This window comes from Scyliorhinus canicula, chromosome 1 (genome assembly GCF_902713615.1).
Source record: "Scyliorhinus canicula chromosome 1, sScyCan1.1, whole genome shotgun sequence".
In the NCBI taxonomy this organism is placed as follows: domain Eukaryota; kingdom Metazoa; phylum Chordata; class Chondrichthyes; order Carcharhiniformes; family Scyliorhinidae; genus Scyliorhinus; species Scyliorhinus canicula.
In genome coordinates, this window is record NC_052146.1 from 191,835,350 (window position 1) to 191,852,598 (window position 17,249).

The window sequence follows — 17,249 nt, forward strand, 5'->3', positions numbered from 1 at the left end:
CCCCAAAGCACGGCCCGAGGACGCAACCCCCCCCCCCCCCCCAAGCACGGCCCGAGGACGCAACCCCCCCCCCCCAGCCCCCAGCACGGCCCGAGGACACAACCCCCCGCCCTCCCCGCTCAGCACGAGGACGGAACCTTGGAACGCCCCAGCCCCAGCTCCAGCTCCAGCTCCAAGGATGTACTGGCATTGGAGGGGGTGCAGAGGAGATTCACTAGGTTGGTTCCGGAGTTGAGAGGATTGGCTTATGAGGAGACTGAGTAGACTGGGACCATACACATTGGAATTTAAAAGAATGAGGGGGAATCGTATAGATACATATAAAATTATGAAGGAAATAGATAGGGTAGAAGCAGGGAGGTTGTTTCCACTGATGGGTGAAACTAGAACTAGGGGGCATAGCCTCAAAATAAGGTGGAGCAGATTTAGGATTGAGTTGAGAAGGAACTTCTTCACCCAATGGTTGTGAATCTGTGGAATTGCAGACCCAGTGAAGCAGTTGAGGCTACCTCGTTGAATGTTTTTCAGGCAAAGATAGATAGATTTTTGAACAGTAAAGAAATTAAGGGTTATGGTGAGCGGGCGGGTAAGTGGAGTCCACAAAAAAGATCAGCCATGATCTCGTTGAATGGCGGAGCAGGCTCGAGGGGCCAGGTGGCCTACTCATAGAACATAGAACACTACAGCGCAGTACGGGCCCTTCGGCCCTCGATGTTGCGCCGACCTGTGAAACCATCTGAAGCCTATCTGACCTACGCTATTCCATTTTCATCCATATGTCTATCCAGTGACCACTTAAATGCCCTTAAAGTTGGCGAGTCTACAACTGTTGCAGGCAGGGCGTTCCACACCCCGACTACTCTCTGAGTAAAGAAACTGCCTCTGATATCTGTCCTATATCTATCACCCCTCAATTTAAAGCTATGTCCCCTCGTGTTGGTCATCACCATCCGAGGAAAAAGACTCTCACTGTCCACCCTATCTAACCCTCTGACTATCTTATATGTCTCTATTAAGTCACCTCTCAGCCTTCTCCTCTCTAACGAAAACAACCTCAATTCCCTGAGCCTTTCCTCGTAAGACCTTCCCTCCATACCAGGCAACATCCTAGTAAATCTCCTCTGAACCCTTTCCAAAGCTTCCACATCCTTCCTATAATGTGGTGACCAGAACTGCACGCAGTACTCCAGGTGCGGCCGCACCAGAGTTATGTACAGCTGCAGCATGACCTTGTGGTTCCGAAACTCAATCCTCCTGCTTATAAAGGCTAGCACACCATATGCCTTCTTAACAGCCCTATTAACCTGGGTGGCAACTTTCAGGGATTTATGTACCTGGATGCCGAGATCTCTCTGTTCATCTACACTACCAAGAATCTTGCCATTAGCCCAGTACTCTGTATTCCTGTTACTCCTTCCAAAGTGAACCACCTCACACTTTTCCGCATTAAACTCCATCTGCCACCTCTCAGCCCAGCTCTGCAGCTTATCTATGTCCCTCTGTATCCTATAACATCCTTCAGCACTATCCACAACTCCACCGACCTTCGTGTCATCTGCAAATTTACTAACCCATCCTTCTACACCCTCTTCCAGGTCATTTATAAAAATGACAAACAGCAGTGGCCCCAAAACAGATCCTTGCGGTACACCACTGGTAACTGAACTCCAGGATGAACATTTGCCATCAACCACCACCCTCTGTCTTCTTTCAGCTAGCCAATTACTGATCCAAGCCGCTAAATCACCTTCAATTCCATACTTCCTTATTTTCTGCAATAGCCTACCGTGGGGAACCTTATCAAACGCCTTACTGAAATCCATATACACCACATCAACAGCTTTACCCTGATCTACCTGTATGGTCACCTTCTCAAAAAACTCAATAAGGTTTGTGAGGCATGACCTACCCTTCACAAAACCGTGTTGACTATCGCTAATCAACTTGTTCTTTTCAAGATGATTATAAACCCTATCTCTTATAACCTTTTCCAACATTTTACCCACAACCGAAGTAAGGCTCACAGGTCTATAATTACCAGGGTTGTCTCTACTCCCCTTCTTGAACAAGGGGACAACATTTGCTATCCTCCAGTCTTCCGGCACTATTCCTGTCGACAAAGACGACATAAAGATCAAGGACAAAGGCTCTGCAATCTCCTCCCTGGCTTCCCTGAGAATCCTAGGATAAATCCCATCTGGCCCAGGGGACTTATCTATTTTGACATTTTCCAAAATTGCTAACACCTCCTCCTTTTGAACCTCAATTCCATCTAGCCTGGTCGACTGAACCTGAGTGTTCTCCTCGACAACATTGTCTTTCTCCAGTGTAAACACTGACGAAAAATATCCATTTAACGCTTCCCCTATCTTCTCTGATTCCACACACAACTTTCCACTACTATCCTTGATTGGCCCTAATCTTACTCTAGTCATTCTTTTGTTCCTGATATACCTATAGAAAGCCTTAGGGTTTTCCTTGATCCTATCCGCCAACGACTTTTCGTGTCCTCTCCTCGCTCTTCTTAACTCTCCCTTTAGGTCCTTCCTGGCTAACTTGTAACTCTCAAGTGCCCTAACTGAGCCTTCATGTCTCATCCTAACATAAGCCTCCTTCTTCCTCTTGACAAGTGCTTCAACTTCCTTAGTAAACCACGGTTCCCTTGCTCGACAACTTCCTCCCTGCCTGAAAGGTACATACTTATCAAGGACACGCAGTAGCTGTTCCTTGAAAAAGCTCCCCATTTCGATTGTACCCATCCCCTGCAGTTTCCTTCCCCATCCTATACATCCTAAATCTTGCCGAATAGCATCATAATTGCCTTTCCCCCGGCTATAATTCTTGCCATGCGGTATATACCTATCCCTGCCCATTGCTAAAGTAAACATAACCGAGTTGTGATCACTATCACCAAAGTGCTCACCTACATCTAAATCTAACACCTGGCCCGGTTCATTACCCAGTACCAAATCCAATGTGGCCTCGCCCCTTGTTGGCCTGTCTACATACTGTGTCAGAAAACCCTCCTGCACACACTGCACAAAAACTGACCCATCTATAATACTCGAACTATAGTATTTCCAGTCAATATTTGGAAGTTAAAGTCCCCCATAACAACTACCCTGTTACTCTCGCTCCTGTCGAGAATCATCTTTGCAATCCTTTCCTCTACATCTCTGGAACTATTCGGAGGTCTATAGACAACTCCCAACAGGGTGACCTCTCCTCTACTGTTCCTAACCTCGGCCCATACTACCTCAGTAGACGAGTCCTCAAGCGTCCTTTCTACCGCCGTAATACTTTCCTTCATTAACAATGCCCCCCTCTTTTACCATCTGCTCTGTTCTTACAGAAACATCTAAATCCTGGAACCTGCAACAACCATTCCTGTCCCTGCTCTACCCATGTCTCCGAAATCACCACAACATCGAGATCCCAGGTACCAACCCATGCTGCAAGCTCACCCACCTTATTCCGGATGCTCCTGGCGTTGAAGTAGGCACACTTCAAACCAGCGTCCTGCTTGCCGGTGCCCTCTTTCGAACTTTTAACCCTATCCCTGACCTCACTACTCTCAACATCCTGTACACTGGGACTACAATTTAGGTTCCCATCCCCCTGCTGAATTAGTTTAAACCCCCCCGAAGAGCACTAGCAAATCTCCCCCCCCCCCCCCCCCCCCCCCCAGGATATTGGTACCCCTCTGGTTCAGGTGAAGACCATCCTGTTTGTAGAGGTCCCACCTACCCCAGAATGAGCCCCAATTATCCAGGAAACCAAAACCCTCCCTCCTGCACCATCCCTGTAGCCACGTGTTCAACTCCTCTCTCTCCTTATTTCTCACTTCACTAGCACGTGGCACGGGTAACAACCCAGAGATAACAACTCTGTTTGTTCTAGCTCTCAGCTTCCACCCTAGCTCCCTGAATTTCTGTCTCAAATCCCCATCTCTCTTCCTACCTATGTCGTTGGTACCTATGTGGACCACGACTTGGGGCTGCTCCCCCTCCCCCTTAAGGATCCCAAAAACACGATCAGAGACACCACGAACCCTGGCACCTGGGAGGCAACACACCAACCGTGAGTCTCTTTCGTTCCCACAGAACCTCCTGTCTGTTCCTCTAACTATGGAGTCCCCAATGACAAGTGCTCTGTTCCTCTTCTCCCTTCCCTTCTGAGCAACAGGGACAGACTCTGTGCCAGAGACCTGTGCCCTATTGCTTACCCCTGGTAAGTCGTTCCCCGCAACAGTATCCAAAACGGTATACTTGTTATAGAGGGGAACGACCACAGGGGATCCCTGCACTGCCTGCCGGTTCCCTCTCCCTCCCCTGACGGTAACCCATCTACCTTCTTCTTTTACCTGAGGTGTGACAACCTCCCTATAACTCCTCTCAATAACCTCCTCCGCCTCCCGAATGATCCGAAGTTCATCCAGCTCCAGCTGGAGTTGGGTGCACTTCCCGCAGATGTAGTCAGAAGGGACACTAGAGGTGACTCTTTCCTCCCACATTCTGCAGGAGGAACATTCAACTGCCCTAGCCTCCATTCCCACTGAACTAACTTCCCAACTACTGAAAAATAAAAATAAAAAACTTGTTAGTTTAGCAATCCAACAGACAGAACTTTTGTTTTGGTTAGAGGAGGAGGATGGGTGGGAGACAATACGTAAGTAGTGTTTCGGGTAAAGCTGTCACTCGAGAACAGCCCCTTCACAAACCACCTTCAACTTATGCTGACCGCACTGCACGTATGCAAATCTCCCCTGAACAGCCTATCAGAAGCTCTGCTCTGCTGCCCCCTGCTGGATGCTTGACTTCCGTCGAACTCCTCGGGTCACTGATGCAGGTGCACCTTCAACTTACGTTGACCGCACTGCACGTATGCAAATCTCCCCTGAACAGCCTATCAGAAGCTCTGCTCTGCTGCCCCCTGCTGGATGCTTGACTTCCGTCGAACTCCTCGGGTCACTGATGCAGGTGCACCTTCAACTTACGCTGACCGCACTGCACGTATGCAAATCTCCCCGGAACAGCCAATCAGAAGCTCTGCTCTGCTGCCCCCTGCTGGATGCTTGACTTCCGTCAAACTCCTCGGGTCACTGATGCAGGTGCACCTTCAACTTACGCTGACCGCACTGCACGTATGCAAATCTCCCCGGAACAGCCAATCAGAAGCTCTGCTCTGCTGCCCCCTGCTGGATGCTTGACTTCCGTCAAACTCCTCGGGTCACTGATGCAGGTGCACCTTCAACTTACGCTGACCGCACTGCACGTATGCAAATCTCCCCGGAACAGCCAATCAGAAGCTCTGCTCTGCTGCCCCCTGTTGGATGATTGACTTCCGTCGAACTCCTCGGGTCACTGATGCAGGTGCACCTTCAACTTACGCTGACCGCACTGCACGTATGCAAATCTCCCCGGAACAGCCAATCAGAAGCTCTGCTCTGCTGCCCCCTGCTCCTGCTCCTAGTTCTTATGCTCTTATCAGTTTACTTTCAGTCAACAACAATACAATGAAATTGTGCTGTAGACGATGCTAACAAGCAGTTAATGATCTCTAATAATCTGCTCACCAATGCTCCATCTTGGATCTTGCCAGGAACATCAGTTCCAGATCTCATTACAGCCTTGACCCAGATGTAGACAAAAGAACTGAATTCTGGCAGCACGGTAGCACAGTGGCTAGCACTGTTGCTTCGCAGCGCCAATGATCTGGGTTCGCTTCCCGGTTTGGGTCACTGTGTGGAGTCTGCGTGGGTTTCCTCCGGGTGCTCCTACTACAAGTCCAGGAAGACATGCTTGTTAGGTGAATTGGACATTCTGAATTCTCCCTCCGTGTACCAAAACAGGTGCTGGAGTGTGGTGACTAGGGGATTTTCACAGTAACTTCATTGCAGTGTTAATGTAAGCCTATTTGTGACACTAATAAAGATCGTCAAATTGAAGTCAGTGGGGATTTGAGGTCAAACTCTCCATAGATGGAGCCTGCTTAGCATAAAGGAAGATGATTATGGTTGTTAGAGGCCAATTATTTCAGCCTCAGGGCTTTGCTGCAAGGGTACCCCAGGCATTGTCCTAGCTTGTTCATAAGTTCCGAAGATATAGGAGCAGAATTAGGCAATTTGACCCATTGGGTGTGCTCTGCCATTCGATCGTGGCTGACCTCATCCTGGCCTTAACTCCACCTTCCTGCCCGTTCTCCATAACCCTTCAATCCATTACCAATTGAAAATCTGTCCAACTCCATCTTAAATTTACTCACTGTCTCTGCATCCACTGCACTCTGGGGCAGTGAATTCCGCAAATTCACAACCCTTTGGGAGAAGTAGTTTCTCTTAAGTCAGTTTTAACTTGCTACCTCTTATCCTAAAACTATGACCTCTCATTCTAGAATGCCCCACAAGAGGAAGCGTACACTCCATGACTACTTTATCCATACCGTATAAACATCTTGCCTACCACAGTTTGATCTCCCTATATTCTTCTAAACTCTAGAGAGTATAGGCCTAAACTGTTCAATCTTTCTTCATACGACAAACCCCTCATCTCTGGAATCAATCTAGTGAACCTCCTCTGAACTGCCTACAATGCCACTACATCTTTCTTCAAATAAGGGGACTAAAACTGTGCACAATACTCCAGTAATCTTCATCTGCTTCGTCAATGACCTTTCCTCTATCATAAAGTCAGAAATGAACATGTTCCCTGATTTCACAATGTTCAGTTTAATTTGTACACCCTCAGGTAATGAAGCAGTCTGTGCTCACATGCAACAAGACCTGGCCAGCATTCAGGCTTGGGCTGGCAAGTCACTAACATTTGCACTACACAAGTGCCAGGCATTGATCATTTCCAACAAGAGAGAGTCCAGCCACTTCCCCATGACATTCAATGGCATCACCATTGTCAAATCATCTGCCATCAATGTTTGTTTTTATTTATTCAAGGGTGTGTGTGTTGCTGACAAGGCCTGCAATAATTGTCCTTCAGAACATGGAGTTACAACACCTTGATTACACCTGAGTGGCTTGCTAGGCCATTTCGGAGCAATTAAGAGTCAAATCACATTGCTGTGGGTCTAGAGTCACATAATCGACCAAACCATGTAAGGATGGAAGGAGGGCAGCAGGGTAGCATGGTGGTTAGCATAAATGCTTCACAGCTCCAGGGTCCCAGGTTCGATTCCCGGCTGGTTCACTGTCTGTGTGGAGTCTGCACGTCCTCCCCCTGTGTGCGTGGGTTTCCTCCGGGTGCTCCGGTTTCCTCCCACAGTCCAAAGATGTGCGGGTTAGGTGGATTGGCCATGCTAAATTGCCCGTAGTGTTAAAAGTAGGGTTAAGGGGGAGGTTGTTCAGTTACCGGTATAGGGTGGATACGTGGGTTTGAGTAGGGTGATCATGGCTCGGCACAACATTGAGGGCCGAAGGGCCTGTTCTGTGCTGTACTGTTCTATGTTCTATGTTCTATGGAAGACTTCCTTCCCTAAAGGACATTAATGAGCAGTTTGGCTACATGAGATTTTCTGGCAATCTGATAGTTTCATGGTCTGCGCATCATTATCAATGCTAGCTTTTTATTCTGGAGTTAATTTAATTTAAACTTCCCAGTTTCCATATAGAATTTGAGCTTTGGATAATTAGTCAAGGGCTCTGGATTACTAGTCCAGTAACACTATGCCACCAAACCCTTAATATCCTTTGGGGAATCGCCATTGACTAGACATGTAACTGGACCAGCCATATAAATATTTATTGTGGCTACAAGAGCAAGTCGGAGGCTGGATATTCTGGCTGTGAATCATCTCCAAACTCCCAAAATCTGTTAACCATCTCTAAAGCATAAGTCAGGATTGTGATGTGCAGTTCCAGCACTATCCGCGAAGCTCAATATCATCCAGGACAAAGAACCACAATTGACTGGCACCCTATCCACCATCTTTAAATATTCACTCTCTCCACATCTGCAACGATGTGGCTGCAGTGTGTACCATCACAAGCACTACAGCAACCCACCAAGGCTTCTTTGACAATACCCCCAAACCCACAACCTCCATCACTGGAAAGAAGTGGGCAGTAGGCATGAAGCAACATCACCTCTAAACTCTCCTTCAAGTTAAACATCATCCTGCCTTGGGTATATATTGTCTTTCCTTCATTATTGCTAAGTCAGCATTCTACACTCCCTGCACCTCACAGAACGTAATGATGCAGACATGTCATGCAGACATGTAACTGTCCTCTTCTCGAGGGAAATCCAGGGTGGTCAATAAATACTGGCCTTGTCTGCAACAGCCTGATTCCATGAATGATTAAGGAAGAATTTTACTTTTCAGAGGGATTTGGTTGCCCTTGTACATGTCACAAAGTTAACGTGTAAGTACAGCAAGCATTTAGGAAAGCAAATGGCATGTCTACCTGTATTGTAAGGGAGTTGCAGTATAAGAATAAAGAAGTCTTGCTCCAATTATTTAGGCCTGTGGCAAGATCACACCAGGAGTACTGTCCAGTTTTGATCTCTGCACCTAAGGATCAATATACTCGCCTTCAAGGGGATGCAATTAAGATGGATTGATTGCTATGGTGAAAGTGCTGTGTGGGAAGGAGAGATTGATATTCTCTATAGGGTGGCATGGTAGCACAGTGGTTAGCACTGTTGCTTCACAGCGCCAGGGTCTAAGGTTCGATTCCCGGCTTGGGTCACTGTCTGTGCGGAGTCTGCACGTTCTCCCCATGTCTGCGTGGGTTTACTCCCACAAGTCCCGAAAGATGCGCTGTTTGGTTAATTGGTCACTCTGAATTCTCCCTCAGTGTACCCGAACAGGCGGCTTAGTGTGGCGACTAAGGGCTTTTCACAGTAACTTCATTGCAGTGTTAATGCAAGCCTACATGTGACAATAATAATGATTATTATATTAAGGAGGCTATTCGGCCAATCGGCCCTTGGAAAGAGCACCCTACCTAGACTCCCACCTCCACCCTCACCCCGTAACCCAGTCATCCCACCTAACCTTTTTAGATACTAAGGGGTAATTTAGCCTGACCAATCCACCTAACCTGCACGTGACTGTGGGAGGAAACCAGAGTTACTTCAGGGAAGGCAGAGAAGAGTCAGCTACCTCTTGTCTGAAAAATGGCGTCTCCAACTGTGCAGTGCTCTCTCAGTAGTGTACTGGAGTGTCAGCTGATAATGGACTCAAATTTCTGGAGATAATTGAACCCTGTCCTTCTGAATCAGTGGCAAGAGTAGTACCGGCTGCGCGACGATGCCTTTTGTCTATTTACAAACAATGTAAAATAGCTGGACAAGCATCTTTTCACCAAGGCAGTTTTGTTTCAAGTACATCAGATATCGGGTGATTAGATTGGGAGATGTTGGGTTCTCCTCCCCTGTTGTTAACCCAATTTTCATACATTACTGTCTCCTTTACTCCCCTGCAAAAGGATGGATCGCTGGGAAACATCGATGACCTCGCTCAACAGTACACTGAATACTACAACAGCTGCCTCAGTGATGTGCCAGAACGGATGGAAGACCTGTGTACTCACAGAGTCTCTGAGGACCTTGAACTGGTAAGAAAACTCCCTCCTCCTCTGCAAGGCCTGCGTACCTCTGGACGAGCAAAAAAATATTGCATTTGTAAAGTGCCTTTTGTGACTTCAAATCACCTTGGTGCACTTTACAACCATGAATCACTTTTAGCGCAGTCGCTGACATGATGTAGAAACATGGCAGCCAATTTTTACACAACGAGGTTCTACAAATCAATGAAACAAGAAACCCAAGTAATCTGTTTTTAATGATGCTGGTTGAGTGCTAGCCAGTATACCAAGAGAACATCGCAATGCAATAAATTAAGCTGTACTTCCGAACGCCGGAATGAAACAATAATTAAGCTTCAAATTAAATAGCAAATCATTTATTGTCCATTTGATTTGCACTGCCCCTTCCCACACCAATTCCTCACTACTAACAGTTTACTGTTGTGAATAGGCTTTATTTATATTACATGGTGGGTTCAGAGACAAACAGTGAGGCGAAAACAATTTATAAAGTCCTCAATAGGGGCTGGTTTAGCTCACTGGGCTAAATCGCTGACTTTGAAAGCAGGCCAGCAGCACGGTTCGATTCCCGTACCAGCCTCCCCGGACAGGGGCCGGAATGTGGCGACTAGGGGCTTTTCACAGTAACTTCATTGAAGCCTACTCGTGACAATAAGCGATTTTCATTTCATTTCATGAGTCCTGTGAAGGTGGGAGTAATCTGAAAGTAGCTCAAAATCAGTTCATTGCTTTTCAAGTGTTGGCCAGCACAGCTACTAGGTACTGGAACCAACAGTGAGACAAATGACCAGGTATTCACTTTCTGATGTTGACCATGATGTGGAGATGCCGGCGTTGGACTGGAGTGAGCACAGTAAGAAGTCTTACCACACCAGGTTAAAGTCCAACATGTTTGTTTCAAACACTAGCTTTCGGAGCACTGGTCCTTCCTCAGGTGAATCATTCACCTGGGGAAGGAGCAGTGCTCCGAAAGCTAGTGATTTGAAACAAACATGTTGGACTTTAACCTGGTGTTGGAAGACTTCTTACGCTGCTTTCTGATGTTGGTTGAGGGATAATATTGACCAGGGCATTGGGTACAGTAGTGTTATTAGAATTTTTACTCTGCTTGAGGGGACAGACTCCCTGTAACAGCTCGTCCATAATTCCACAGCGGATGGGGGGAGTGGGAGGAATGGGACTTTCCTTTCGGTCCTAATCGATATCCCGGAGCTCGGAAATGCTGTCAGAGATGCATGTGCACATTTTTGGCAGTGTGCCAGGCACCATCTTGGTCCAATAGTTTGCATGTGCATCCCTTTTGCCCGCTGGCAATATACAGAGGTTATGATGTCAATCAGTAAGCAGTGCTGATTTCAAAGCCGCCGTCCACTTCCACACTCTTAATCTCGCACAGGTGAACACGCATGAAGGACCCCCACCAGCGCTTCTTAAAAGGATTATGAAATCCTTAGAGGTTAGTTGCTGGATCATGTTTTCTGACTGCTAGTGCAATTCTAAACATTTTTGCTGCTTTCCTATAAATTTCTAAAGTTTGGTTTGTCTATATATAGCAAGTAGTTTGACTGGTGCTGAAGTACTCTATTAGTGGTTGAAAAGCTTGTGCAGAAACAAGTTGCGTCTAGACATCAGTGGCCTGGTAGGTCTTCCTGTTGGAATTGAGTCATGGGCTACACAAAGCAGGTCTGGCTGAATGAAGAGGGTGGAGGAAAGGGAGCTGGGCTCTCAGCAGGAGCTCACCAATGTCCTTCAGGAGCAATGCTTCAGCAAGACCCAAAGCTTTGAAAAACCTTTGCTTTAGTGATGTAGTTGTGACTGAAATCTGCCAATTGCTGAAGCTACAACTGCAACCTCAAAGCAGGGCAATGACCACATTGTCTAGAGCTGTCAAGGTGGCTGTGACTCTTAACTTTTATATGCCTGCCTTCTTCCAAGCTGCTGCTGGAGATGTAAGCTACATTTCACAATTTAGAGTTCACTGCTGCATAAGGGAGTTCCCGAAACAAAGGTGGAGACAGCTTTATCTTTTTCCCTCTTGTCAGAGACCAGTAGGTGTAGTGAACAGGAGGGTTGGCTTAGATTGGAAGCCTATCCATGTTGGAGGGAGACATTGACTGCACTGCTTTACTGGGCCTCGTGTTGTTTCCCTGAGCCAAAAGGAATTCCACTCCCTCAACGAGCATTTACTGTGTGACCACAGGCAGTGAATCATGCAAGTGAATGCCCATTACCCCGGTATAGCAATCATGCTTCATTCATTCTGCCAGGTGGCTATTAGGCGACAAGGTTATCCACTCTTGACATGGCCCATGACTCTTGTCCAGAACATGCCTGTCTCTTCAGAATAATACAGTGCAGAAGAGGCCTTTCGGCCCATTTGGTCTACACCGATGCATGAAAAAAAACCCTGAACCGTCTACCTAATCCCATTTTCCAGCACTTGACCCATGGCCTTGAATATTATGGCATGCCAAGTGCTCATCCAGGTACTTTTTTAAAGATGTGAGGCAAACCCGCCACTATCACGCTCCCAGGCAGTGCATTCCAGGCCGCCTGGGTAAAAATGTTTCCCCTCAAATCCTCCTTCTACCCCTCACCTTGAACTTGTGACCCTTTGTAACTGACCCTTCAACGAAGAGGAACAGCTGCTCCCTATCCACTCTGCACATGCCCCTCATAATCTTGTACACCTTGTTAGGTCGCCCCTCCATCATCTCTGCTCCATTGAAAGCAACCCAAGCCTATCCAACCTCTCTTCATAACTTAAATGTTCCATTCTAGCCAACATCCTGGTGAATTGCCTCTGCACGCCGTCCAGTGCAATCAGATCCTCCCTATAATGTGGTGACCAGAATTGTGCACAATATTCCAGCTGTGGCCTCACTAAAGTTCTATACAACCAAACATGACCTCACTGCTTTTGTAATCTATGCCTCGTTTAATAAAGGCGAATAAGTCCCATCGGCCTTTTTATCCACCCGATTAACCTGCCCTTCTACCTTCAGAGATCGATGGACAAACACGCCAAGGCCCTTTTGTTCCTTGGAACATCCCAGTATCAGGCCATTCGATGGATACTTCCTTGTCAGATTACTCCTTCCAAAGTGTATCACCTCTCACTTTTCAGGGTTAAATTCCATCTGCCAATTTTCTCCCCATTTTACCATCCCCTCTATAACTTCCTGTAACCCAAGACACTCAATACCCAGCCAATATTTGTGTCATCAGTAAGCAAACTTACTGATCTTATCCCCACGTAGTCATCTATGTCATTTATATAAATGACAAATAATAGGGTACCCAGCACAGATCCCTGTGGTCGCCACTGGACACTGGCTTCCAGTCACGAAAGCAGTCCTCTGTCACCACTGTCTATCTCCTACAGCTACTCCAATTTTGAATCTGCCTTATCAAATTACCCTGTATCCCATGTTCATTTTCGTTCTTTATAAGTTTCCATTGTGGGACCTTGTCAAAGGCTTTGTTGAAATCCATGTACACTACATCAACTGCATTACCCTCAACTATACATCTGGTAACATGCTCAAAAGACTCAATCAAATTTGTTAGGCATGACGTCCCTCTGACAAAGCCATGCTGACTATCCCTGATCAAACCTTGCCTCTCCAAGTGGAGATAGATTCTCTCTTTCCGAATTTTCTCTAATAGTTTCCTTACCATTGACATGAGACTCATTGGTCTGTAGTTCCCTGGCTTACCTCTCAACCTTTCTGAAATAGTGGGACCACATTAGCTGTTCTCCAGTCCTCTAGCACCTCCCCTGTGGCCAGAGAGGAATAAAAAATTTGGGTCAAAGCCCCTGCAATCTCCTCCAGCATCCTGTGACACAATTTATCCGGACCTGGATATTTGTCCACTTTTAAGCCTGGTCCTTGGCATTGTGAGGCAGCAGTGCTAGCCAATATGCACCATGCCGCATGAATGGTGAAAGGCTGCTGAGCTCCAATGCAGGAGGCAATAGGAGGTCTGCAGGGGTGACCTCTGGCAGCTCTAAATCTAGAGCTCCAGACTGCACGATCTCAGACTGTGCTGGAGAAGTCTGGGCTGGCTGGCTGACTGACTGACATGATAGGTAACAGCATGGGCACTGATGACTTGGCAAACCTAGGAACAGGAATGCTGTCATCCTGAGAGAGGACAGCTGGTTCTTGCTCCATGGAGCCACTATCATCTTCTGAGAGCAGATTGATGTATTGTGGTGCCCTGATAAACATTGGTATCCAGTGCTATAGCAACAATGGTGAGTTTCCATAGTAGCACGCAGAATTTGGTGGGCTGAGACAACAGCCATCAGTAACATTCACACCACACAAATACTATGCAAAGAGATCTAAACATTGCCCCTTGCTATTGAGTAGTATTATAATTACTGAATCCTCCACTACACATCCTGGGGTAACCATTGACCAGAAACTGAACTGGACTAGCCATATAAATACTGTGGCAAGCAGAGCACGTCAAAGGCTAGGAATCCTGCGGAGGGTAACTCACCTCCTGACTCCCCAAAGCCAGTCCACTATCTACAAGGCACAGGTCAGAAGTATGATTGAGTACTCTCCACTTGCCTGGATGAATGCACCTCCAACAACACTCAATAAGCTCGACCACCATCCAGGACAAAGCAACCGCTTGATTGGCATCCATTCCACAAACATTCACTCCCTCCACAGCCATGTGTACCATCTACAAGATGAACTGCAGGAACTCATCAAGGCTCCTTGGGCAACATCTTTCAAACCTACGACCGCTACCATCTATAAGGCAGCAGATACCTGGGAACACCACTACCTGAGGGTTCCCACCCAAGTCACTCACCATCCTGACTTGGAAATGTTTTGCTGTTCCCTCACTATTGCCGGGTCAAAGTCCTGGAATTCCCTCCCAAACAGCACTGTGGGTGTACCTACACCTCAAGCACTGTAGAATGTCTTCAGGTTGAGAAATTCCAACAGGTCTACCAACCTGTACTTGGGCTGCAGTGTAGGTAATGCTGGCAGTCGCCAGCTGAGCAGGATGCTTCGACGGGACATTAGAGAAGCAAAGGTGAGGGTGTTGACCCCCTTCCCCATGAATAGTTCTGGCTGGTCCGATTCCCTGAAGACTGCAACTCTTGGGCAAGGTCCTGTCTCCATAACCTTCGACATTGCCTTGAAGAAGGCTGCCCAAAACCCAACAAGTCTGTGGCAGGCCCAGAACATGGGGTGTCATTGTCCGGGCTTCCCTGGCACCATTCACATTTATCCTCCAACTCTGGGAAGAACCTGGTGGGCAGCACGGTAGCGCAAGTGATTAGCACTGTGGCTTCACAGCGCCAGGGTCCCAGGTTCGATTCCCCGATGGGTCACTGTGCGGAGTTCACACGTTCTCCCTGTGTGTGTGTGTGGGTTTCCTCCGGGTGCTCTGGTTTCCTCCCACAGTCCAAAGATATGCAGGTTAGGTGGATTGGTCATGATAAATTGCCCTTAGTGACCAAAAAAGGTTAGATGGGGTTATTGGGTTACGGGGTAGGGTGCAAGTGAGGGCTTAAGTGGGTCGGTGCAGCTCGATGGGCCGACTGGCCTCCTTCTGCACTGTATGTTCTAGGTGTGCTCTGTGCACCATTTAAAGTTCAGTAAGAAGTCTTACAATGCCAGGTTAAAGTCCAACAGGTTTGTTTCGAATCACTAGCTTTCAGAGCACAGCTCCTTCCTCAGGTGAATGAAGAGGTGGGTTCCAGAACCATATATACAGACAAAGTCAAAAATGCAGTACGATACTTTAAATGCGAGTCTTTGCAGGTAATTAAGTCTTTACAGGTTCAGACAGAACACCTGGAGAGAGGGATAATCGCAGGTTAAAGAGGTGTGAATTGTCTCCGGCCATGACAGTTGGTAGCATTTCACAAGCGCAGGCCAGATGGTGGGGGGTGAATGTAATGCGACATGAATCGCATTACAGGACACGCGACAACGCAGAATCACCGAGCACACATGAGTACGGCCTCAACCGGGACCTTGGATTCATGTTGCATTACATTCACCCCCCCACCGTCTGGCCTGGGCTTGCAAAATCCTACCAACTGTTGTGGCTTGAGACAATTCTTTAACCTGTGATTATCCCTCTCTCCAGTTGCTCCGTCCGGACCTGTAGACTTAATTACCCGCAAAGACTTGCATTCAAAGTATTGTACTGCATCTTTGACTTTGTCTATATATGCTTCTGGAACCCACCTCTTCATTCATCTGAGGAAGGAGCTGTGCTCCAAAAGCTACTGATTCGAAACAAACCTGTTGGACTTTAACCTGGTATTGTAAGACTTCTTACTGTGCTCATCCCAGTCCAACGCCGGCATCTCCACATCATGGCTACCATTTTAAGATGCAAGCACACTTTCCTCCTTTGATTTAAAAAAAAAAAAATATTTTTTCAATTGCACACCACCTCCTGCAAGAAAGACAGAAGTTTGTCAGTGAGTGCCAGGCAGTATTCAGCGAATGTGTGGCTGTCATGGTTGAATAATTGCCTGTGTGTGCGAACTGACAGTTGTGTGTATGAAACTCTCAACTGTGCCAAGTGTGTGAGAGTGAGGTGAAGCATATAAATAGTCAGTACAAGTTCTGACTAACGTTGTTCTTCTTGTTAGCCTGCCTACACTTTCTAGTGTGCTTCTTGTCATTTTGCTTTATTGCCAAGCAAGTTTACTCAAAGCTACAAATCATGGGCGGCATTCTCCCCTACCCGGCGGGGCGGGGGGTCCCGGCGTAAGGGAGTGGCGCCAACCACTCCGGCGTCGGGCCGCCCCAAAGGTGCTGAATTCTCCGCACCATTGGGGTCTAGGCCCACGCCGGAGCGGTTGGCACCACGTCGACTGGCGCGAAAACCAGCACCAGCGGACTTTCAGGCCCGCTGCCCGGCGCCGGGGCTGGCCGAAAGGCCTTCGCCGGGGCTGGCCGAAAGGCCTACGCCGGGGCTGGCCGAAAGGCCTACGCCGGTTCGCGCATGCGCCGGTGGTGACGTCAGCGGCAGCTGCCGCTGACGTCACCACCGGCGCATGCGCGCTGGGGGATTCTCTTCTGCCTACGCCATGGCGGAGGCCGTGGCGGCGGCGGAAGAGAAAGAGTGCCCCCACAGCACTGGCCTGCCCACCGATCGGTGGACCCCGATCGCGGGCCTGGCCACCGTGAGGGCACCCCCCGGGGTCTGATCCCCCCCCCCCCCCCCCCCCCCGGGGGGCCCGCTCGCGCCGCCGATCCCGCCGCCACCAGAGGTGGTTCAAACCTCGGCGGCGGGAGAGGTCTCCCAGCGGCGGGACTTCGGCCCATCACGGGTCTCCCAGCGGCGGGACTTCGGCCCATCACGGGCCGGAGAATCGCCGCAGGGGGCTCGCCGCTCGACGTGGCGTGATTCCCGCCCCGCCAATTCCCGGGTGGCGGAGAATTTTTGCCACGGGGTCGGAGAATTTCGCCCCATATACATGTGTACAGATTCAAATCTGTATATCTTGCGTGGTTCGTGTCTGTGTTTATATTTGTATGTTTGTGAGTGTGCATTTGTTAACATATGTGTTTATTTATACATCTTTGTTTCTATATCTGTTCATGTTTCCTTATGTTAGATGTGTATTGCAAGCCCAGATAATACATGTATGAAGTTATCGGTATTTTAGTTTCTTTGACAGCACTGCGAG

At 48.0% G+C, this 17,249-nt stretch overlaps 1 protein-coding gene across 6 annotated transcripts in view; it reads left to right on the plus strand.

Annotated features, from left to right (window-relative positions):
• sash1a (SAM and SH3 domain containing 1a) overlaps window positions 1–17,249 on the plus strand; it is a 194,808-nt gene that overhangs the window by 105,249 nt on the left and 72,310 nt on the right. For all 6 annotated transcript variants that reach the window (XM_038805204.1, XM_038805214.1, XM_038805233.1 and 3 more), the window contains exon 2: window positions 9,443–9,571. In XM_038805204.1, coding sequence (XP_038661132.1) covers window positions 9,443–9,571 — 129 coding nt within the window. The remainder of the gene's footprint in view (window positions 1–9,442; window positions 9,572–17,249) is intronic.